At 34.1% G+C, this 25455-nt stretch overlaps 1 protein-coding gene across 3 annotated transcripts in view; it reads right to left on the reverse strand.

Moving 5' to 3' along the window:
* CCDC91 (coiled-coil domain containing 91) overlaps positions 1-25455 on the reverse strand; it is a 270362-nt gene that overhangs the window by 171978 nt on the left and 72929 nt on the right. For 2 of the 3 annotated variants that reach the window (XM_028532813.2, XM_036019212.1), the window contains exons 4-6: positions 5965-6125; positions 4837-5040; positions 4017-4121 (exon numbers count right to left, since the gene is read on the reverse strand). In XM_028532813.2, the coding sequence (XP_028388614.1) occupies positions 4017-4121; positions 4837-5040; positions 5965-6125 (470 nt within the window). Of the gene's footprint in view, positions 1-4016; positions 4122-4836; positions 5041-5964; positions 6126-6998; positions 7088-25455 lie in introns of all 3 variants that reach the window. The other variant, XM_036019213.1, reaches the window with a different exon arrangement.

Genomic DNA, 25455 nt, shown 5'->3' on the forward strand with positions numbered 1-25455 from the left:
GAGACACATTCCTCTCTATGTTTATCAATAAGTACAGCTAAAAGGCCTGACATTATATTTAAAACAAATGTAAGAAGATTCTAGAAGGTGGTAAAAAGGAAGACCACCTCGGGACCTGAGGACCCAAGGAATGACAGGGCAGTAAAGTCTCTGAGTTTTCTTTTAGCCTCATATAATAAGATGGCCAGCAACCAGGAAATGCCAAAGGGCACAAACAAAAACATCCTCAAGACATGCCATCCCTCTCCAGCCAAAGGACCATGAAACAGGCAGAACAGGACACTTTTAAATAAATAACACCCTATGATAGCCATACCCCGTGGGAAAAAATATGATCCCTCCAGCTCAGTGAGCAAAGGCCAGAGCACTGAGCCCAGACCTCCACCCTCACCCAGCTGTAAAGTGCTGCCCTAGCTGACCCCTGAGTTGGTGACAGAGAAAACCATGGGGTTTGGAGGCATTTTTAGGACATGTGTGCCCACCAAGAAGTAAGGAGGCTCCATCTCCCCCACCCTCCCTGTGAGAGAAGAAACTGAGTGGGGAGCCAGAATTTTCACAACCATTCAGAAGTAGCAAGGCCTCCTGGCTCCATGGTGTTAGCACAAGCACATGGAGAACAGCTACAGAGTACCTCTCCTCCTCCAACACAATGCCTAGAGGGGGCCTGAAATTCCACTTTCTCTCTGGAGTAAGGAAGCACGCCTTCTACCCAGGGTGTCAAAGGAGGCTGAATGGGAAATCTGCAATCTCACCCCACACCTGACATTAACAAAGTGGCATCCAACCCCTGTAGTATCAGGTTAAGTGGCCTACCTGAGGCCTGTTAAAATACAGTATTTTATACAAACACCCAAAATGTGCAGGATATCATTAAAAACCACTCATCATACCAAAACAAGCACTGAGCACTATTTTCACTTTTTGCCTTTTTAAAAATAAAAGCTAAAATCCTCTTTGGAAAACAGGTACTAACATAGGTCTTTCATAAAAGTGAAGTAGTGAAAGACATACTTTCAAAAAGACAGAGGTTACCTGTATCAGCTGAAGAGCATGCCTGCATTTGAGTTCAACTTGACTATGAGACCTCCTAGCACATTTTTCTATCAATTATTCATCCAAGGTGATAAAAGACTCCATAAGTTAATTTACTCTTTTAATCACATGGTATAAAAAGGAGAGAGGTCCCTTTTTAGTACTGAAATAAAATCACCCAAAAAAAGATTTCTTTGGAAAAAATGCTTCTTATAAAAGGAAGATCCTTTCAAATTGAATATTAGTTTTGAAGACTCAAGTTGTAACTATTAAATTATCACTATTAATAGTAAAAGCAGTAAATCAGTGATAATGCCCCTTGGCATTTACATAAGTATTTATTGTGAAAATCTCAAGTGTTGTGCTAGATCAGATCCTAGATGGTTTCTCGGGTATGTTCTCATTGATAGATTGAAAAACTAAACTTGTAAAAGTATACAGCACACTACAGGGCCCAGAAAAAGTAAGTCAACAGAGACAGAAGAAAACTCAAAGTTCTGTCAGTACTCAGCGCTGTGCCTTCTAATAAGCACCTTAATTCCAAGTATGAAGCTGGCAATTGTGGCTGTACACAATGCAATTAGGCCTTGGTAAACAAGGTGCATGACAGTAGTTCACATTCTTTCAAGAATATTAATTGAGCCCGCACTATATGCCAGGTATTCATTGCTCTAGGTGCAAGAAAAGAAAGTTCCTGATCTCATAGACCTCACACTCTGGTGAGAGAAAACAAAAAATAAACAAATCAAAATAAAAGAACAGGTGGAGATAAATGCTAAGAGGAGGGGGTCAAAAAGCAAAGAAAAGAAGCTAGGGAGTGCTGAGCATGTATATGGTTCTTGTTTTCTATGGCACACTCAAAGAAAGCCTCTGCAAAAGCAGGTATCTAAAGATTCTCTGAGACTTCTTAAAATATAAACTTCAAAAAGTTAAAATATGACTCATATAAATATAAAGTGAACATACATCAAAGATTTCTTCTGTTCACTTATTAATAAATAAATCACTTATGTTAAGACTAAACTTGTCTCATACTCCCTAACCTAACACATTGTTAAGTGGTATCATTCATGACCTTGTCCATCCCCATTAGAGTAATTCATTTACAACTGGCAACCTGACTTGATCAACAATTCAAAGCATATCTGTTTTTTGCAAAGGGATAAAAAGTTCCTTTCAGTGGAGTATCAACTGTTACAACAATAATTAAATATATAAAACCAAAAAAAAACCCCACTAAATAAATCAGAAGTTAAGCCTGGTTCAAAGTACATTTGAAGGTATATATCGATATATGTACTTATGTATTTATATAATTTAAATAATGGGTGGTTAGATAAGAAAAAGTGCTAGGCTAGAGAAATAAAACTGGTGATTGTCCTCTTGTAGGATTATCTTTTCTAACAAACAGAAATTGTTTGCACTGTCTTTGGGAAAAATATAATTAACATGTAATATCAATAAACCATGAGTCAAACAAAGTACATTCTCCCTACATAATCCTTGGGTAGGTCTATTAAATGATGTTCCCACAGATATTGAAAGAACACACTACTTCAGCCTTTTCCTTATTTTCACATTTTGCCTCATTTTTAACAGAGCTATGTAAATATCTAGAGGTAAGGCATTCCAGGCAGAGAGACTAAGACTAAATCATAAACCATTTCCCTCCACTGGCCACTCCACCAGCCAAGGAATGCCCCCAGAGAGATGCACACATTCCCCTGGCCCTTATCACAAAGTGCAGTGTAAGTAAAGAGCTGGAGTAAACTGGGAAAGATGAAGAAACCAGAGGATTTACACTGGAAGGAGAATGAGAACTAAGGCTGGGAAATGATTTGATTTACATTTTAAAAAGATTACTCTGCCTCCTGAAATAAAGACTCATTAAGGAGAATAACAAGAGTAGAAGCTAGAAGACTACTTAGGAGACTATTAAAATAACCTAGGCAAACAAGTTGGTCAAATGGAAAAGTGCTAAGGAGGAAAACAAAAGCGTAGTATGGAAAAGTTGGTAGGGGATACCAGCTTTATCTGGGAAGGTGATAAGGTGATACCTGCCTGAAGACCTGGATGATATATAAAAAGAAAAAAATGCAGAAAATTAAAAGAAGACTGTTTCAGGGATAGGGATAAAGCAAAATGAGAAAAGGCAAGGGAAAGACAGGGAGGAAGCATAAAGGAGATTATAGGGCATGTGCAGGCATTGAAGGACTCACTTGACCTTTAGTTTGGGTGAGACGAGAAGACACTAAAGGTTTCAGAGTAGAGAAATGGCAATCAACTCTAAGTATTAAAGAGATCATAGTGGCTGCAAGGTGGAGATCAGTCTATATGTAGGCAACAATGGAAGCATAAAGATTAGTTAGAAGATACTTTACTATTCCAAGGGAGAAATAAGGATGGCCTAGAATAGGTTGGTAGCACTGACCATAATGACAAACAGTCAAAATCTGGATGTTTTGAAGGTAGGGCCAACAGCTTTTCCTGAGGGAACAGACATGGAGTAAGTACAAAAAAGGGTAAATGCCATTTTCAGCCTTAGCAAGTGGAAAGAGTTGCCATTTACTGAGAGGGAGAAAAACAGGAAAAAAACAAGTTTATTAAGGAAACTTGAGGAGGCAAAGAAAAGGAGACATTGATTATAATATATGAAAAAGGTTAAATATCTCAATTTGGGATTTATAAGATTCTAAACTCTTTTGAAATACAATCACAAATAAGAAAAATGAGATTCCCTGAATTCCAAATTTTATCCATCAGAAGCAGAATATTTTTCACTAAACTGAGTCTCAAACTAACCCTCGAAGCTTCTCACAGATTCATATTCTTCACGATGACACTTATCATTAATCTCATCCATGTTGGTCAATATTTTACATACTGATTGTTCATTCGAAGAGTATTTATTGAGCACTTTTTGAAATTATATTACATACTTCATCAAAAGGCCTATATGTTATTTGTAAGCACACATGGTTTACCTGAAGTTCTTTGTATCTATCTTGAAAAGAAATGGCCTCTTGCTCTTTTTCTTTAAGGAAATCTTTTTCCAAGACACTATGCTTTTCTAGCAACAGTTCCACATCCTAAAAAAGAAATCCAACCACAAATTATGTAATACGTAATGGCATGAAATACATTTAGTTTTTTCAATGAACATACCAGAAAATGTTCATTAAGGAAAAAGCCCACAGGAAGTTCAATATTACTATGGATTATATGCTTCTAACACTAAAATTATTCATGCTAATAAATGAATAAAAACATCTAAACTAATTGCAATCAACACAATCTATTTAAACATATACTTTCTATAAATTTGCTCCAGTCTTTTTATAGATAAATTTGCAGGAAAGAGAAAGAAGACCACAAATAAATAATGTACTAAAATAGCTGTCTATGTAAGTACTCTTGTCAAGTACCCCATGACACCTGACTTCACACAGGAGCAAGTGTGGTGTAAGTAAATAGCTGGGGATAAACTATTACCAATCTTGGAGACTATATAAGAAAAACAATACTACCTACTTTCAAGGTAAATAAGAACAAACTAGAAAAAAAAGCATTAGTTAGAAAATAAATCTAGTAAAAGATGTTCATATCTTTAAAAGTACACATTTAAGACAAGAGATTACTTATCAAAGCCTTTAAGTGATAAACTCAGATGACTGATTTAAAACTATAGCCGAGGAGAATATCTTTTCCCATGTACTGATGAGTTTGTAATCAGAGACTGGGATTATATCCAATGTCCAGAATGTAAAATTCAAACATTTATTTTTTAGGAAAATGTGAATATACCTTTTTAATTCTCTGTTTTTCTTCTTCAGAAACTTTGAGTTTCATCTCCAGGCTTGAAATTTTCTGCTGAAGCTGTATGTTTGATACATTGGCTCCAGGATCCTCAGAATCATCCACAAGAGCAATTGTTCCATTACTTTTCTCATCAGTTAAACCCAATGGAAAAAGTGAGATATCCAGATCAGTGTGTGTTGATTGCTGAATCTGAACCACATTAAAAAAAAAATATACAAGAGGGAAAAGTTTACACTGTACCAATAATGAAAACATCCAAAGGGCACTAGAAACCACATTTGGAAATTAAGTTGTAGCAAGGGTTCCGAAATTATTTCACCCTTTAAGTAAATCAACAGAAGACCTCAAACTGTTACAACAACCTGATCTTTGCAGTAAGACACAAAATTTCCTCTAAACTTTAGAGTTTAAAGTGGTATTTATTACTTTGCAAACAAAGCACTGAAAACTGAAAATTTTTTCTTATGCTTGAAAATGTGTAATTACGTATAGACACATCTGATACCCACCAGTCCTTGGATTTACACACACACCCAGAATTTACTTGTGTTTACATTGTAAATCATAATGAAATTCATCAATAATCTCTCATTAATTATCACTTTCTAGTATATAAAATGACTCAATTGTGTATAGCCCTTGAGAAATCTGGACAACATCTAACATGTAGCATGATGCCTGGACCAATAAACATTTGAGTGAATAAACTCCAGAACTGTTACCTTTTTGGATTTCACTCTATTTGCAAAGAACATTCTAATACTTGAAAACATATAATAAGCATCCCTGAAAACAGAAATATTCCTTTTTTTGTTCTTACTTTCCCTCTTGAAGTTGAAGATTTGAAATGCAAAACTAAGTCAATTTTAATAAATGAAATACTCAAACCATATTTTGGTAACTAAGGCTAAAATACCTTGCAATTGTTCCACAAAACGAATGCATTATTCCATTTTTTAAATTTTAGATATTAGCCTCAAAGTTAGAATGTCTACAGAAATATTTTTCAGGAAGGATATAAAAAGAAATCAGAAAAATTCTAAAGCTTTGATTAAGTCAGTATGCAGTTCTTTTAAGCATGCAAATGTCCTATAAAAATGTGACTGCCTTTACCGGTATTTTCGGAACAGTCTGGCTGACGACACTGTTGTCAGCGTGTGTCATCTCTGGCGATGAAACGATGTGCTCAGAAGAGAGGCAGCCACCTGAAGGAGAAGAGTGGTCATGGTCCAGCACAATTGCAGGAGAAGCTGGAGAAAGATGGACTCCAGACACTAAAGGAAAACAAGCAAAATGATAATTGGAGAGGAAAGAAAGAACAGGTTAAAGGGAAGAAAGACAGCAGAGGGAGGGAAGGGGGAAAGGTAAGGGAAATAAAAGCAAAATGACTGAAAATGAGGATTCCATAACTATTCTTGAACGACTATTACCTGAAATCTAAAACTAGTGTTTCTTAATTTAACATGACATTTCCACATGAGACCCAGGCAAACAGAATAATTTAATAATAATGCCTTTGTGTTTATCTAAAACATTACCATAAGAAGTGCATTTCCAACTCAGAGAAAGCATTCAAACCTATAACCTATCTATCAAGTTGGTTAACAAAAAGCAATAGCATTTACCTATGAGTGCCAGACACAGACAGGCACTAACTAGGCACTGAGAAGACAGCAGTGAGCAAGACAAGCATTTGTGTACTCAATGAGCTTATGACCTCAGTAGTCAAGTCAAATCAATTATTTATTACAACAAAGTGAGCCAAGGGGAAAAGAATTACTTTAAAATAATTAATAGCAACTGCCTCTGTGTTAACTTCTTTTTCAACAACAAGGGGTTTTTCATATTGAAGTCAATGTTAGTTTACTGAATTATTTTTTAGAAAATCAATGTTTTTCTAACAATTCTGTAATTAGTTTTGCAACAAAACATTAGATTGTGATTGGTTCAATAACAAAAGTCACAAAAGGACAGCCAATTGATGAGAGCAAAATAAACAGATTATATTTGTTACTTTACTTCCAAATGTTCTTTCTAAAAATTCAAATACATTGACCTTATTATGTGCTTTAAAGTTTAAGAAGAGTAAATAAATTATTTTTAGCAATAATCCATTTATATGTTCTGACTTTCTAAATTATAAAGACCTTTACTCCACATTGGCATCAGTGGCAACGTCAGCGAAGTTCTACCATAATTTCTGGAAGGCAGCTCACAATGCAAATTGCATTTTTGCCTGAAGAAAAATATTTATATGGTCATTAGGTAATAATAAACTACAAAATACATCAATTTCTGATTGGTATCCCTATGGGATCCTTTAGTTACCTACACTTTTACAGCAACATTGTGTTTCTAAAATAGTATGTTCCATACTCGATAAGGTATTCTAGATTATCCCATAAAAATTTCACAATTTTAACTAAAATATAGAAAACTAGAATTTCAAGTCATATTGGTACTTGATATATCTTTTTCAGAAATTTCTAAGAAAGTAATTTCTAAAAAATAAATGACTATTTTCACTAGTCCATATGTTAACAGATTTCTCTGAAATGTCAAAACATTCTAATTCTAATTATGATTCATAACAAACATATTATTAATTAATTTTAAAGGTATGAAATCAATACTATCGTATATAGTAAGAGGGAATACAGTCTTGTTATTAAGACCATAGACTGGACCCTAATTGCCACACCAGGTATAGAGCAAGTGGCAAGTTTACTTCCTTCAGTTTCCTTATCTGTAGAGTTGGCATAGATTTACCTATGAGGTATAAATTGACAAAAAAAAATATGTAAATGTTTTAGCACTGTGCTGATATCATTTTCATTATTATTTCAAAGATTAAATTTCATTAGAGGAGTATGTTTACTTCTAGGCATAAAAGGTATGTATGACTACGATCCTGAATCAAGAAACTCTTAAAAATATCATTCTGATCTAACACCTGAACATTTTAAAATATCTTTACATTTTCATATTTATAGCCAAAATCTAAGACAAGATGACATGCTGACCCAAATTAAATTATCAAACTACAACATTAAATGTTCTAGTATGTCATATTAGAAACAGAAGGGGAAAGTGGTAGCATAAAGGGAAGGAGAGAGGAAGGGGGTAAAGAGATAAAAAATGGAAGGGAAAGGAAGAGGTTGAGGGAGGCAAGTAGGAAGAGGGCAAGAGAGGCATTCTCCACCTCACATTTTCTGCTACTACCACCTGTCACACTTTCCCTTCAAATCCAACTGTTTTATCTCCAAACGAGTCTGTCAATTTTCTTCTTCACCCAGCCCTCATCACTCCCCTTGAACTCTTCAATTAAGACTCTTATTAGTTGTTTAAAAAAATAAAAAATTTTAATTTTAATTTTTAAAAAAGACTCTTATCAATTGCTATTAAATCAAATGAACTTCTTATTTTACCTTTCTTTAGTTCTCCGGAACACTAATACTAAAGACTCTTCCTTCACCTTGCAATTTCCCTTGGCATCTGTGTACCACTATATCCTTTATTTCCTCCTAATTTTTTACTGCATTTTCTTGTTTTCTTTCCAGTCTATTTCTCCACTCAGTCTTAAAATTCACTGTTTCCTTCATGTTCTGATCTCAATATTTACATTATTTTTACCTCTTTCGAAATCCATTATTTAAATTATCACCTATAAGCTAATGATACCTAAATTCATATCTCTAGCACTAACCACTCGGCAGACCTCCAGATACAAACAGCTGTCTAGTATGTACATCAAACTTACCCATCATCTTATTATATAAACATGCTTTGCTTCATACTTCCCATTTTAGTTTATAATATCTCAATGAGCTATTTGTCCAAGCCAGAATGATACCACTAAGAACTGATTTTATTCCAAATCACACTGTACTACCAACAGTTACTGATTATGTCATACTGCTTCATACCTCTGTGACCTCACAATATTACTGCTCGAGTAAAAGCCATAGCTATGGAGTCGGAAATGGTTTTACATTTCAACAATAGCAACTTACCTGCTATGCAGCCTTTGGCAAATTACACAAACCCATCTAAACCACAGATTCCTCGTCTGAAAATGGGGAAATGATATGTATCTCAAAATGATGTAATACTATCCTTTTTTATATTAGGTAAGGTAAATAATATAAAAACAAATAAATTGCATAGAATTCACATAGTATTAACCCATTTTTATAAGGCACATAAGCAAAACTCTTTTCTTTATATATATATAAAATATATAAATATTTACATATATACAAAAATGATTTCTACAAAAGCAAGGAAGTAATAATAAATCTTTAGGACAGTGGTTTCTTCTGGGGAAAAGCACAGGAATGTGGCAGAAGAGTATTAGAACTGGTAATGTGACTGTTTTAAGTTAAACAGTAGATTCACGGGTGCAATTCTTAAATATAAGAAATATGACATAGACATACTTAAAAATATAATGCTGAAGACTTCTTGTTTCAATGCCCTTCCTGGCTGTAGTACTACATTTCCATGGGCTATATATTCCCACAGACCAAAACTTGTTCTGAATATATAAGTTAGAGGGAAAACAACCTAATCTAAACTAAAGACTTAATAGGGACCAATAAGTTTACTTGAAGAAATGATGCTCTTGTGAAAAGATACCAAAAATCAACTCGAGACCAGTAAACAAGTTTTGGAGTTGCAAGTATTTCTGACATCCTGCTAGTCACATCAATACTTATTCCAGGCATAAGGTAAGTTGAACCTAAAATGACTAATTTACATGTGCTTTCAACGTATGAGAAATTAGTGGGGTTTTTCAGAAATTTGTTTAATTTGATAAATAAAATGAAATGAAAAATGAGTGAGTGATGCTGTAAAAGAAAAGAGAACATATAAACATATTACCCTCTAAATGGAAACAAGATTTTTTCGTTTTAACCTCTAAGTTTTTCGCTATGCTCGAAAACACACATCTTCACTGAATTTTATGTGACTAGTAATCCAATAACAAAATTCACCCTCAAAAGATACATATTGTTAAATATTGTTTACATGTATAGAACCAAAATATTAAGAATTTTGAGCCCTGGCTGGTGTAGCTCAGTGGATTGAGTGCGGGCTGCGAACCAAAGTGTCGCAGGTTCGACTCCCAGTGAGAGCACATGCCTGGGTTGCAGGCCATGGCCCATAGCAACCGCACATTGATGTTTCTTTCTCTCTCTTTCTATCTCCCTCCCTTCCCTCTCTAAAAATAAATAAATAAAATCTTTAAAAAAAATAATTTTGATTGTATACATGTGTTATATGTTTTCTTAACATACAGAAAATTTTAAGATTAATAGAAAATTACAAATTCCAATATGTAAAATATAATTATATTCTCACCTAGCCAAGAGGATACAATTTTTAAAGTTTCAAAATGTTATAGTATTCTGTGGTCTATTAAAAGTTGACTGGTGTTAGTTGTCATGCCCAAAAACTTTAAATTCAGAGGATCAAGTATACCCAACAGCACCAAACTCAGCCAAAATTTTTTAAGTAGCAACTACAAAATTTGTTTTTTTGCTATCTTGATTGCTTGCTGCATATTTTAAGTCTTAAGAGACAGTTTGCCTCATTTCAAATGTTGATTTCCTAGGACTTAGAGGATAAAAGGTCAGCATATACTCCTTTACAGCTATAATGCTAATCAAAAGTGCAATTAATGGCAGTTCATCTTTAACTCTGTAATGGCAATTAGCAAATTCATTGGATATATCATTTTTCACTGATGGGCCTCTTCTAAAACACAAAAAATGCCCACTACGTCAGAACACCACATCAGCAAAGGACACCAAGTTTCCAAATAATATGCAATTTTTTCCAGTAATTCTGCCTGTGGTCAGCTCTGTTTTGTTTCCATAAGAATAACTCCTGTAGAGTCTAAACTAGAAACAGGTGTAAACATCCATGCATTTCACTACACACACACAAAAATCTGTTTACCTCTGTTAGCAGTTAAATAATTCATGAGGAGAACAATAAAATGGTAATAGTTTTTATAACTTTTAACTTAGAAAATATTTTTGGTCTGTAATTTTCATTCAAACACTCCTACCCGAGCCAGGCACCCTTTTTCACCATTCCTTTGATCACATGGGGGGGGACATTAAAAGCAGCTGATTATCTTTCACAAGCTGTCATCTCATTCAAATCCTCTAACACCCTGATTTATTTTCAGGTATCCATAGGAACCCACTTTTACCATTCAGTGCTCATTCATGAGATTTTTGAAAATCAATTATTTACTGAAAGTACTCATTTATGGAAAACACAGAATATACAAGAATTGAACAAGATCCAAATAATAAACCTTAAAACATGAAGATTTGTTAGCAAATATAAAATAAATGAAAAGATTTATTTTTAATTGAAAAAAAACAGTGTACAAGTCAGTGTTTATAGAAAATATTATCTATCCCTGCAGTGTTCCCTACAGGGAATGTCCTTTGATTTACAATTTAAAAAATGCATCATATAATTTAATGGATTTCCAGATATATCTAAGGTATCTACATTCAAGATTTAAGAAGAAATATATCAAAGTTTTAAAAAGCTAAATAAAAAAACAGGAATAGTCACTTTCTTAATAAAAAAGGGATTATATAATTGATGAAATTCTATCATTTTAGTTACTTTTAAATTATTCTCTAGAGTATTCTTTAAATAACACACATTCGGGGTTTTTTTTCATTTTTTTATGTTTAATTGTTTATGCTATTACAGATGTCCTATTTTCCCCCTTTACCCCCTCCACCCAGCCTGCCCCCCACTTCCACAGTCAATCTCCACACCACTGTCCACATCCATGGGTCCTTCAAGTATGTTCTTTTCCTTCAACTTATTTCAGTCAGTCCCTGCCTCCCCATTCCCCTCTTACAGCTGTCAGTCTCTTCCATGATTACATGACTCTGGTTCTATTTTGCTCATTAGCTTATTTTGTTCACTAGATTCCTCTTGTAAGAGAGATCATATGATATTTGTCTTTCACTGACTGACTTATTTTACTTAGCATAATAGTCTCCAGTTCCATCCATGCTGTCACAAAAGGCAGGGATTCCCTCTTTTCTTTCTGCTGAGCAGCATTCCATTGTATAAATATACCACAGTTTTGGATCCTCTCATCTACTGATGGGCACTTAGTTGTGTCCAAATTTTGGCTATTGTAATGAATATAGGGGAGCATAAGTTCTGTTGAACTGGTGTTTTGTGATTCTTAGGGTATATTCTTAGCAGTGAAATCGCTGCAGGAAAAGCATCTGATAAAATACAGCAGCAATTTATGATAAAAACACCCAGCAAAGTGGGAATAGAGGGAGCATAACTCAACATGATAAAGGCCATATACAAAAAACCTACTGCCAACATCATAACTCAATGGGCAAAAAGTAAAAGTGTTTCCCTTAATATCAGGAACAAGACAAGTATGTTTGCTTTCACCACTCTTATTCAACATAATACTGGAGGTCCTAGCCACAGCAATCAGAAAAAGTAGAAACAAAAGGCATTCAAATTGGAAAGATGGAAGTAAAACTCTCATTATTTGCAAACATGATAGTGTACATAGAAAACCCTATAGGCTCCACCAAAAAACTACTTGACCTAATAAGTGAATTTGGCAAAGTAGCAGGGTACAAAGTCAATATTCAGAAATCGGTGGCATTTTTGTACACCAACAATGAACTAACAGAAAGAGAAACTAAGAAAAAAAATCCCATTTACTATTCTCTAGAATATTCTATAAATAAAAGCTCCACCTCCTTTTGTTTCTTTGAGAAATAGTAGTGTGTTTCTTTGAGAAATAACAGTATGTTGGTAAGGACTGTGTAGGCAGCACCATACATATCAAATTGTAATGAGCAATTTTTAGAATTATGCAAATTTATAACTGAGCTTTTAATTTCTAAGCAAGACATACAGAGGTGGAGTTCTCATAATCCATTGCTAGCATGATCAACACAAAATATCATATTAATATAAGTTTTTGAACAGGAAAATAAAAACTAAGCTACTTAAATCAACATTGATTCTTTATTATCACAGCAGAAAGAAAATCTCACAGCATCAAAAAGCAAATAAAATGAAAAAAACAAATTAATAAAATACAGACTATTATCTAATGAGTCTAGCAAGTTTGAAGAATATAGAATATTTCAAAATCATCAATATACTTAAGCCAAACTACTTTCTAAAATCTGAGACTGTTTTTCCTTGTAACTTTTTGCTTAAACAATTTACCAAGAGGCAGGAAAAGAAGACACCAAAATATTAAGTAAAGCGACATGCAAAGTGATGTGCTGAGGCAGTTTTTGGCTCCTGAGACTGTGGAAACTGGACACCAAGAGCAAAGGCAACAAAAGCAAAAATAAATATGTGGGACTACATCAAACTAAAACGCTCCTGCAAAGAAAACCAACAATAAAATTAAAAGGCAACCTATTTAATGGGAGCAAATATTTGTAAATCATATCTCTGACAAGGAGTTAATGTGCAAGATATACCCAAAACACTTGAAAGCATTTATTCTCAAAGATATACATACCCATATGTTGGCTGCAGCACTATTCATGGTGGCCAAGATACAGAGACAACCGAAGTATCCTTTGATAGAGGACTGGATAAAGAAGATGCAGTATGGATATATTATGGAATACTACTCAGCCATAAAAAGGATGAGATACCGCCATTTGCAGCAACATGAATGGACCTTGAGAATATTATGCTAAGCGAAATTACATCTGTCAGAAAAAGCTAAGAACTATATGACTCCATTCATAAGTGGGATATAAAACTGAAATTCATAAGACACAGACAACAGTATAGTGGTTCTCAGAGAGAAGAGGACAGGAGATAATACAGGATAAAGGGTGATGGAAGATGATTTGACTTTCCGTGGTAGGTACACAACGCAATATACAGGTTATGTATCATAGAAATGTACACCTGAATCTGTGTATATTTTATTAAGTAATGTCATCCCAATAAACTTAAATAAATAAATACCAATTGGATTCTATGTGTGAAAATATAACAGAGAGAATTAGGCAGAATTTGATCAGTGACACATATTAAATGTTTATTAAATAAATATCATTCAGTTGGCTTATTAGTTGTTCTCTTATAAAAGACAATTGTGCCAGAAATACCCCATTATTTGTATATTCTTTTGATTCAGATCCCAAATAAATGGTAATATACTCAATTCAGAGAAGGGTAGAAAAGCATGCTGCCATTTTAGTTCTGTATGTATATATATATATATACACACACACACACACACACACATACATACATATACACTGCATGCTGTAAATATATATATATAAAAGCATGCTGCCATTTAGTTCTCTCTCTCTCTCTACACACACACACACACACACATACATACATACACACACACAATGTTCGCTCATAACTCGACAGCCAAAACAAAATAAAAAACTGGGCAGAGAATCTGAATAGACATTTTCCCAAGGAAGACATACATATGGCCAGCAGACACATGAAAAGGCGCCCATCATCACTAACCATCAGGGAAATGATCATGAAAACCATGAGAAAACACCACCTCACACCTATTAGAATGGTTATTATCAAAAAAGCAAAAAAATAAAAAGTGTTTGCGAGGAAATGGAGAAAAAGGAACCCTGTAAACAGTTGGTGAGAATGTACATTGGTGCAGCCACTAGAGAAAAAACAGTTTGGAGATTCCTCAAAAAACTACTGTATGATCCAGCAATTCTACTTCTGGGTATTCATCCAAAGAAAACAAAATCACTAGCTCAAAAAGATAATTGCAGCCCCATGATCACTGCAGCACTATTTACAATAGGCAAGATAGGAAATAGCCAAAGTGTACCAGAGATGAATGGATAAAGAAAATTTGGTATACACACACACAGTGGAATATTATTCAGCCACAAAAATGAAGAAAATCTTGTCATCTGTGACAACATTAATGAGTCTTGAAGGTATTACAGTGAGTGAAATAAGTCAGACAGAAAAAGACAAATACCATAATCTCACATGTGGAATTAAGACAAACAAAAAAAGGAAAAAAGCAAAAAACAAACAAACAGAAAACTAGCTCATAGATACAGAAAACAGATTGGTGGTTGTCAGAGGTATAACATGAAATGTGGATGAAAAATGAGTAAATGACATCAAAAGATACTGATGTCCAGTTATTAAATAAATAAGTCATGGGAATTTAATAATGCTGTATTTTACATTTGAAAGTTGCTAAGGGAGGAAATTTTTAAAGTACTCATCACAAGAAAAACAATTATAAAAATATATATGGTGTCACATGTTAACTAGACTGTGATTATTTTGTAATATTACAAATATTGGACAATTTTTTGTACACCTGAAACCAATACAATGCTACATGTCAATTATACCTCAACTTAAAAGAAAAAATTTCTTTTAAAACTCATTACAACATGATGAGATACTTAAGGGAAAAATGTGCTTGTGATCTTTCTGGACTCCTTTATCTGTTCATTCATTCAAAATACAATTGCAGTGTGACACCAAACTCAAGACACTATGCAACGAATGATACCATGCAATCCTTGACAGTAGAAAATTTGCCCTAATAATATCATATTGGTATTGAAACAAATAATAAAAAATAAAGCCTTATCTAAAGTATGTAGTAGTTAGATATGCCCTGATCTGCATGGTTCAGTTGGTAGAACATTGTCCTGTAAAGCAAACGGTCACCAGTTTGATTCCCACTCAAGGACATGCCTGGGTTATAGGTTTAGTCCCCAGCTGGGGCACATTTGAGAAGCAACCGATTGAAGTTGCCCTCTCACATCAATGTTTCTCTCTCTCTTTCTCCCTCCTTTCCCCTCCTCTAAAAATAAACAAAATAGTTAGATATTATGAAAACACTTGTCATTGCTAGTAGAGTTGCTATCACTGTTACAACATCCCAAATATCAAATGATTAACAAAAAATACTAGTGCATTGCACTTAATAAGCATTTAATAAACCAATCTACCCTTGAGGACTTATTTAGACATTTCTTGGAAATTATTTTAAATATTAAATATTTGAAATGTAATATAAAAATATAATTTTTAAAAAAAGGTAAAATTTGACTCCATATAAAATAAATACATGTGATTTTTTATTCTATTCATACAATGAGGGAACTGGGCAAAAGTTATAATTACTTCAAAGGAAAGTCAAAATAGAACTAATTCATGAGGAGTAAAGCAATGTTAAATAAATTACAAACTGAAGTAAGACGTTTTTCCAAAGGATGGAAAGAAGTTAATCAAAACTCTACTAGACACCACAGAATTTTTATGTCTATCAATTATCTATAATATATAAAGAGCTGTAAAATATAAAATAACTCAAAGACAGTGAACAGAGCCAGAATCAGATAAACTAGAAACTTGTGCTGAATGTAGATAAAGCATAATTTTCATAAAAAACTTCTTTTCTCCATGACCAAAAACAATAGCTTAGATTTATAAAGCTAACTAACTAAAGGGGAAAGAACTGTCATTGACTGAGTCTATACTTTGTACCAGGCATTATGCAAAATATGTTTGTGTTCCAACGGATTCGATCCTTATAATAACACCCATGTTATAACTAAAGAACCTAGTATTTTGGGTTTAACTATTATGTCCATAATCTCACAACTAAAAAACCCTCCAGTCATAATCAGATTTCATGTCTGTTTACCTCTAAAGCTTACATTCTCTACATTGCAAAGATAAAAAGTGCATTAAAAAAGTTAAAGTCATGTAGGGTTTGGGATTTGTCTGCCTGTGTAGGAATGTGTGTTCTAGTATGTAAATAAACAAAAATACAAAACAAGGAAACAAACCACTTAATAATAAAAGCATAAAGTACAAAAAGGAAGAGGAAAACTTAAGAATTTAATAAAACTAAATTTCTCAATAAAATGTATATTTAAATCATACCAGCAACTAAAGTTACTTGTTATTAAAAGCTTAAAAAGAAAAGAAAGCTTAAAAAAAGAAAGCTAGTATATATACAGTAATTTAACAATGCCAATTAAAACAATAGAAACCAGCAGTCCTCAAATAAACTTAACTACATCCAACTGCCAATGGAAAACAAAGCCAATAAAGCAAAACAAAACTAGCTGAAAGTCCACTTCTGCCCTCCCGGTTAATCAAATGGCAAAGGAACCTAATTATAGTATGTGAATATTAGCAAAATGCAGGTCACAATTATTTCTTCTTTCCTCTCCCTCTTTAAACCTTCAATATAAAACTTGCTACAATTTTCATTCTCTTTAAACTATGGAGATTCTTTTCTATTCTCCCTTCCACGTGTACTTTTCTTTTTCAATTGCAGTTTTCTTCTCTTATTCTACTATTCTTCCCATTTTCTTTCTGTCTGTCCATGCCACTCTTGATTTTCATAATGTATGGTGAATACTTTTGACTTAATTATGATGTTTCTTGAACTTAAAATATTTCTTTCTGTTATCTAAATCGTAAGGTTAGAAATATCCAAAAAAAGTTTCATAGCAACATATTGACAATATATTAAAACATCAGTCCTATTTGCCAGAAGCTGACTCAACCTCCTAAGATGAAATAAATAGCCCCATAATAATTTTCAGAATTTACACAAGTATCATTGTATCCAAATGGCACTGCTCACCTTAGAGCCTATGGGGATTTTGCCCACATTTACATCTGAGGCATCTATACTACCCAGAATGCTACATTTAAATATTCCCATCGAAGTTAACCAGCATTCACATCTCTCTCTCTCCATGTATATGTATGTTTGCATATGCGTGTTTGTAGGCATGAACACACAAATACATGACTATATATATGGATAATACATCTATGTGGCTTTTATAAACTTCATAATCATAACAGTTTTCAACAGCAGCAGACCAGCCTTTTTCATCAATATGATAAAATAACATACCATCATATTCTTAAACCAGGTATCTAAGTCTATATAACAACAATCCAAAATGGGGATGAAAAAGCAAAATTTGAGCAATCTCCATATCATAAATCTCTAACCTCTGCTGGATGTAATGGTATCATCTCTCCAACAATTTAAAATCAGCTATTAGACACCTAATAGATAATAGCAGCTGTCAGACAACTATTTCGTAGTATTACCTCCAAGAAATTGTATAGGTCCAAATCCAGAAGTATGTAGTTTAAATAAAGTTCTATTACCGTATTCATTAAAATTAGTGAACCATGTGGGGCTGAAATACATTGAAAATTGTGTACAACTTGCAGTTCTCAAAGTAAAAACCAAACAGAGGGATATGCCTTCATCTAAGGAATGTATGTCATCAGAGTACAGTGAAATATCAAAATCTCTTTAAGCATAAAGACTAAAACAAACAAAAAATAAAAATTATAATAACCCTACACTTTTTTAAAAAAACAAACGAATGAGTGTGAAGCCTTACAAACTGTTTAAGAGTAATGTCAACCTGAACTTTAAAATACTAAGTATTTATCTCACCAAAAAAAAAGTGATAATCAACTGCAACATGCTCCTACAACTACAATTAACAACAACAAAAACACACAGTTGGCTTACACTGCTTTGACGAACGCTTATTTTATTATCTATAAAGGTATAATTCAGGGAGAAAAAACTGTGATCAGAGGTGCATCAATACCTTAAATATATATTTACTTTTTTCAGTGTACCTTTTACGGGAACTCAAGCCATTCTTCATGAGAAAGCATAGAATAGGGAGGGAAAATTGAACTTTAATAAGTGGAAACATCTCACCCTGACTGATGTGGCTCAGTTGGTTAAGTGTTGACCTGTAAAGTGAAAGGTTGCCAAGTTCAAATCTCAGTCGGGGAACATGCCTGGGTTGAAGGTTTGATCCTTGGTCGGGCCCTGTGTGAGAGGCAACTGACTGATATTTCTCTCTCACATCAATGTTTCTCTCCCTCTCTTTCTCCCCTCATTATCTTCTCTCTAAAAATAAATTTTAAAAATCTTTAAAAAATAACTAGAGACATCCCAATTCTACATTTAGAACTCAGAATTCCAGTACAATCACTGGGTCTTGATTTCTTCCTTTAGAAAATGATCAAGATAATACCACCTTCCTCAAAAAATGTTATGATAATCAAATAATATAATGACTGGGAAACTGCTTTAAAAACAGAAGTTATCGGAAGAATCATTACAGAAGTGATCAAAACATATAGATATGTTGCCTCCTAAATAAGTGAAAACTATTCCAAAGCCAGAAGGCCTGAAATACGTATAAAACATTAATTTATCGAGTTAACATATTTAATGAAATAAAACAAACAATCAGAAAGAAGAACGGTTAATCAGCACCCCAGAAACTTAAAGGGAAAGTTAGAAAAATTTTCACAAAGGTCATCTAAGTATTATCCCGGGAAGATGACACTTAAAACAACATTTTAAATTATTCCAGTCCTCTTGGCAAAATTATTTCTATAATGTGAAAGGAACATGCATTCTCACCGTAATGTCATTAAACTCAATTTACATAACTCTATTCTAATTCCATGTTCCCCACACACCTTCTGATCACAATGTGGTTTCCCATTTGTTTCGCCTTTAGGGACAGAATGGACTCAGTATTCCATTCTCCAGCAGAGAAATTTGTCATTGTAAGTTAATTAATTAACATTCTGTTTTTATATTTAAGTTTCATAAACTGAATTTGCCTCTGAGAGATGACTCTATTCTCAATACATTGACAAAATTAGATTACCGAGTCTGCAAAGCCCAATCCCCAACCTTGAACAGAGGCAAATTTAACAAGAAAATAACTGCCCATCTCCAAGGCCTCTTCGGAGAAAGTGTGCCGAAGTTCTCACCTGGCTACATAATCCCAGTATTGGTAACCACAGCAACATAGAGAAGAAGTTTTACATTTTACACTTAGTGAGGTCCAAAAAATTCAAGTGTGTGGCCTATATTTTCCTGCTAATAGTAACAGATTAGGGCTAAATGGACTTTTCCTGACTCCTAATGCCAGTTCATTCTACCCACTCTCCATCCATAATACATGGAATATTTGGGGGAATATTCCATGAAAGTTTTCAAGTTCATGAAAAGAGATGAAAAATCTTGCTTCTTCAGAGGCTATTTATGTAAGATAATTAATATATGCTATTCCATAGGGAGTAATAAAAAAACTAGCAAAAATAAATAAATAAAAAGGAACAATTATTTCAGAGTAAATAACCTACTTTTATTTAATCCTCATTGCTGACCATAAATAAAACTGTGCCACTTTCATCCCAGGACACACAATTCACAAAAACTAAGTAAATCTGGGCCGTGTTTACGGAGGTAAAAAAGGACAGACTGACAATTACTATTACTATAGATAGCCATTAAATACAAAAAGGTATAATAATCATAAAAAGTGAAAGCAGGAAGTGTTAGAAAGTCCAACAAACCTAACTTGTATCAGACATCCACAAAAGCTATCTGTGAACACTAACATTTTATCAAGAAAACTAAGTTTTTTGGTACTACAACAAATATATGCCTAGAAAATATCCTAAAATTTGGGAAAAAGCCTGCTTCACAAATGAGTTTTCTGCCACACAAGTACGTGCGTGTGCATGCACTCGCGCGCGCGCGTGTGCTCGCGCACACACACACACACACACACCAAAAAATTAGTTTGAGAAACTTCTGCTTGCCAATGTAGACTTATGGGCAGAGAATGGGCAGAGGGCTTTTAATACATAGACTTATGTATTAAAAGAATCACTATTGTAGCTGTGTTGAGAATAGATTGCTGCAGGGAAGAGCAGACTATCTGAGCTATGTTTAGTAAGCTTTCTTAGTAATCCAGTCAAGAAATGATGGTGACTCAAACCAGGATGGTAACGCTGGTTTATAAAAGTGGTGTTTATAGGAAGTGACAAAATACTGTATATGTTTTGAAAGGGTAGGTAACGGGAGTCCCTAGCAGATTGGACGTAGGGTGTAACAGGGAAAAAGGAGAACCAAGGATGACTCCAGTGTTTTGACTAAGTGAATGGAAGGATGAGGATGCCAACAACTAAGAAGGGGAAGGCTGCTGGTGGAAAAGGTCAGGGCCAGAAAAGGATGAGTGCATATCTGGATTTGGCAATGCCCACTAGAAGGTCTTTAATTACCAACAAGACACCTGAACTCTTTTAATCTACCCGAGACCATAAGGGTCATCAGACACTTACAAGACACAGGATAGAAACACAGCATATAAGCAATGTCAAAAGTTTCTCTTTCAGAAAAAAAGTACTCATAGCTTAAACAAAGGGGCTAGTGTCTGACCTCAACCCAAGTCACAACTCATGTGCAACTCATCAGTTGCTACTCATGTGCAAGTAGATAAAATCTTCACAGGTAACAGTGAGGCCCACCTTTGCTTAGAAACTAGCCATATACTCCGTAAGAGGCAATATCTCTTGAAGCAATCTTACAGGTAAAGCTACCAGGGTCTCAAAACAGGCATGTTCAGTTATAAGAATTAACACACTTAGGAAAGTCCAAAACTATGCCTTCCAAACAGGTATATATACTTCATTTTCAGAGCACCTAGACAAGACAGAATTTATTTATCACGGTCATTTTTTATATAATCAGTGCTGCCCTGTATCAAGGATGACCTTCTACTTCATCATGTTTCTGAGGGAAGGCAGCCAGAAAGGTAACCCAACATCAGTTATGTTGGGCATGTTGATTTTGAATGTCTAATAGAAATCTAAGTACAAATAGTGGGAGATCTGTGGATTACAAGAATCTAAAGAAACTAGAGTCTACTTAACAAGAGTAACCTAGAAAGAAACAACTGAATCAAAAACATGTAACTTCACTCCTTCTAAAAGAGAGATCATCAAAATGTGTCTGTTAAAGTGTCCCCACCCAGTCTACAACAAAAAGAACTTATTTTTCCCTAGGGCACAGGTGGCAAACAAAAGGCCCATGGGCCAAATCTGGCCCTCCACCTTGTTTTATCCAGCCTGGAACCTTGTTTCTACCCAGCAGCAGCACTGAGCTCTCACTTAACTGTTAAGGAGCAATTACATTTATATGGTCCTAAAATTACATTCGGCCCTTTGAAGGCAACCACAAGGCTGATGTGGCCCCTGGTGAAAATGAGTTTGACCCCCTGCCCTAGAGAGACACACCATAGAGAGACATACTGATAAACACACATTTTCAGGGTGTATTTAAAATGTAAATATAATTTAAAATGTAAATACATTTTAAATATAAAATCTAAAGCAAAAATGGCAATAAAATAAAGATGATATTCTGTAATTTCAATCAAGTTTTAGAGTTATAAGCAACTCAGAGTAATCTTATGGTGAGATTAGTAAAATTATCAATAATTCTACAGTTTCCATTCTTTTATATATTTCAGTTTGTACCATGAATAATGTGATTATCCCACAGTTATCCTTAAATCATGATAATTAGATGTAATTTGCAATTTAAAAAAACTGTTTTGTACTGATAGGATAATTGAACTATCAAAGGGAGGAAAAAATTACCAACTTAATGATAATATACAAGGCTTTACTTTATTCATTGTAAACTTTCTGAATAAAGTAATTTCTCATTGTTTTTGTTGTCCCTTACTTGTGTTATATATACATTTTGACCTTTAAATTATGATGTTCAGAAGGTTCCTATTACCTCTGAAACTGTCTCTCAATTAAAAGGTTTACAACTCCTTTCCATACACACAGAGCTAGCATAAAGCTAGATTGTGTTTGACTACCCTTGTCTTTGAACTGCCATACTTAGTCCATTTATGTTTTAATGCAATTACTGATGTACATATATGGTTCTTTTTTCCATCATCCTAGTTTTGCCTATTTACTCTACCACTTTGTTTTCCTTTTTTATTTTTTTACCACTTTTTTAATTGACTTTCTTATTTCCTTTTCTTATGCTCTATCAGTTTGAAAGTTATATACTATTTCTCTTCTTTTGGTAGTTTTCCCAGAAATTTTAAGAAGCATTCTTAACTTATTAGAGCCTAAAGCAAATGAGTACCATCATCTTCTTGAAAAATAAATACACAGACTGTGGAACATTTGAACTTGAATAATTAGTTCTCCGGTTATTGTGCAGATATGAATTCTCCAATGGCCATGATAATCTACAGTCTTCCTCCCAGGCCTTCCCCTTGGGATAGATGAGAAGCCTATGGAGCTTACCAAGACCCTGCTTTTTGGCTTTGAATTGATCAATCCACTTTAGCCCAGGAACCCCAAAACACTCCATCCACAGACCCCAATAAAAGCATGTACCCAGATCCCATCTCGCTCTCTACATTCTGACTTGACCTGCCTGTGCGGCTACTAGAGCAGTGATTTTCAATGGGTGTGCCACAAGAATTTTTAGCGCATGTGTTTTAATACCTGACTATTTATTTAGTCAGGGGCACTGACCTCTTTTCTCTTAGACTGTCAAAAAAAAAAAAATTACAACAGCCAATACAATTGTAGTCTGGTCTGAATGAACCAAAATGATACCTACTTCTTATCAGATCAGCGAAAATAATATATATTTTGGTATGCTGCAGAATTTTAGTAATTACAGTCATACCTCAGTAGTCCTAGGCTTCTGAGTTCCTCAAACCCTATACTCGTTGCATTTTGATGAGAAAAAAATGTTCCAGCACTTGGTGCTTGCTTGGGACTCATCACACATGCTAGAACTTGTATGAGTCATGACACCTCCCGGCAAAAGAAAATACATCATCATTTGGTACTCAGTATTAGCACTTGTCACAAGTTCCAGAACAAACTGACAATGAGTACAGAGGTACCACTGTATATAGTCTGTAGATGCCATCAGATGAAAAAGGTTGAAAATCATTGCCTGAGAGGCATGCCATGTAGTTCCTCTAGGACCTGTGAATAATAATCTTCTGTTTTTCAACTTCATTGGAGTCTGCTGTTGAACTACATACAACTAAACCATCTGACACCCTATGCCCCCTTAAATATTCATTTAACAAAGTCACTGTACTGTCTGTCTTGTTTGTTTTCCATTGCTCCACTTGTATTTAATACACAATAGACACTTAGTTTCTAGGAGGAAAAAAAAAAAACAAGATAAGGCAGAATATAAATAGTCTCACACCCTGACTTCAAACAGCATCATAATCAATGAGAACCTAATCTATCTTCAAAAACTTAAGAAATAAAATTCATAAATTTCATCAAACATTCGATCAAAACAAAGTACTTGTGTGTAGATCATATGACCAAAACTTTAAAATAATATAAGACTGCTCCCTTAGGAACCTAAGGTTGAGTTCAATAAATATTTATTCACTAGATAAATAAATAAGTCTATCTGCTAAATTTTCATGGTTTACTTGCTTTCTGTTCATAAATGTTGAGGGAATGGCTAAAGAAGAAAACAGTTGCATTAGTTGGCTAAAGGGTTTCTTAATAACAAAAGTATATGTAATCCTTGCTTACAGTATTTTGTCAACTCTGTGGTATCTGCCAAATTGATTAAAATTTCTATCCAAATTAGCTTAATCACTTTGTACCCACTCCTTTATCCTGACCTCAGACTTGACAGATACAAAATGATCTAAATCTTTATGTCAGGCAAGCAAACTTTCTACAGGAATAAGATTTGCTAAAAACTTTACTATTTATTCACCACAGTTCTAAAATGTGTCCCCAAACATCCTTCTGTTCAAATTCCTAAGTGTGTTAGGCAGTCTCTGTGTTGTTTATCCTAAAATTACCTGGCCATTATTAAAGGTACAATATTTAAAACAATCCATCTGAGGAGGCCCACCACAATGAGATATCACCTCACACCTGTCCTAATGGTGATCATCAATAAACCATTAAAAAAACAAGTGCTGGTGAGGATGTGGAGAAAAGGGAACCCTTGTACACTGCTGGTACATTAGGGCAGCCACTATGAAAAAACATATGGAGGTTCCTCAAAATTAAAAATGGAGCGACCATACAATCAAGCAATTCTATTCCTGGTTTTTATCTGAAAAAAACAAAAACACTATTTTGAATAGTTATATGCACCCTTATGTTCATTGCAGCATTACTAGTAATAGTCAAGATATGGAAGCAACCTAGATGTCCATCAATAAAAGAATGAATTAATATATATGAATAAATGAACATACATATAAATAAAAGAATGAATATATATAAATAAAATATTGCTTACCAATAACAAGGAATAAAACCTTGCCACTTGTGATAACCTGAGTGAACATATGGGGTATTATGCTATGTGAAATAAGTCAGTCAGAGAAAGACAAGTACCATGTGATTTCACTTATATATTGAATCTAAAAAAAAAATAAATGAATAAGGAAAGTAAATGAATAAACAAAACAGAAACAGACTGACAGATATGGAGAACAAGCTTTTGATCACCAAAGGGGAGGCGCTGGGACAATGAGTATCAAAAACAAACAAACAAACAAACAGAAAAAAGAACAAGAACTCCAGGACTCTAAACAGAGGCTCTGACCCTCTGGACTTCACAGGTTCCAACACTAGGATCTAAATCACAGAACAGCTTGTCAGTTGAGACCTCAT

This window comes from Phyllostomus discolor, chromosome 2, assembly GCF_004126475.2.
Source record: "Phyllostomus discolor isolate MPI-MPIP mPhyDis1 chromosome 2, mPhyDis1.pri.v3, whole genome shotgun sequence".
Classification (NCBI taxonomy): Eukaryota; Metazoa; Chordata; class Mammalia; order Chiroptera; family Phyllostomidae; genus Phyllostomus; species Phyllostomus discolor.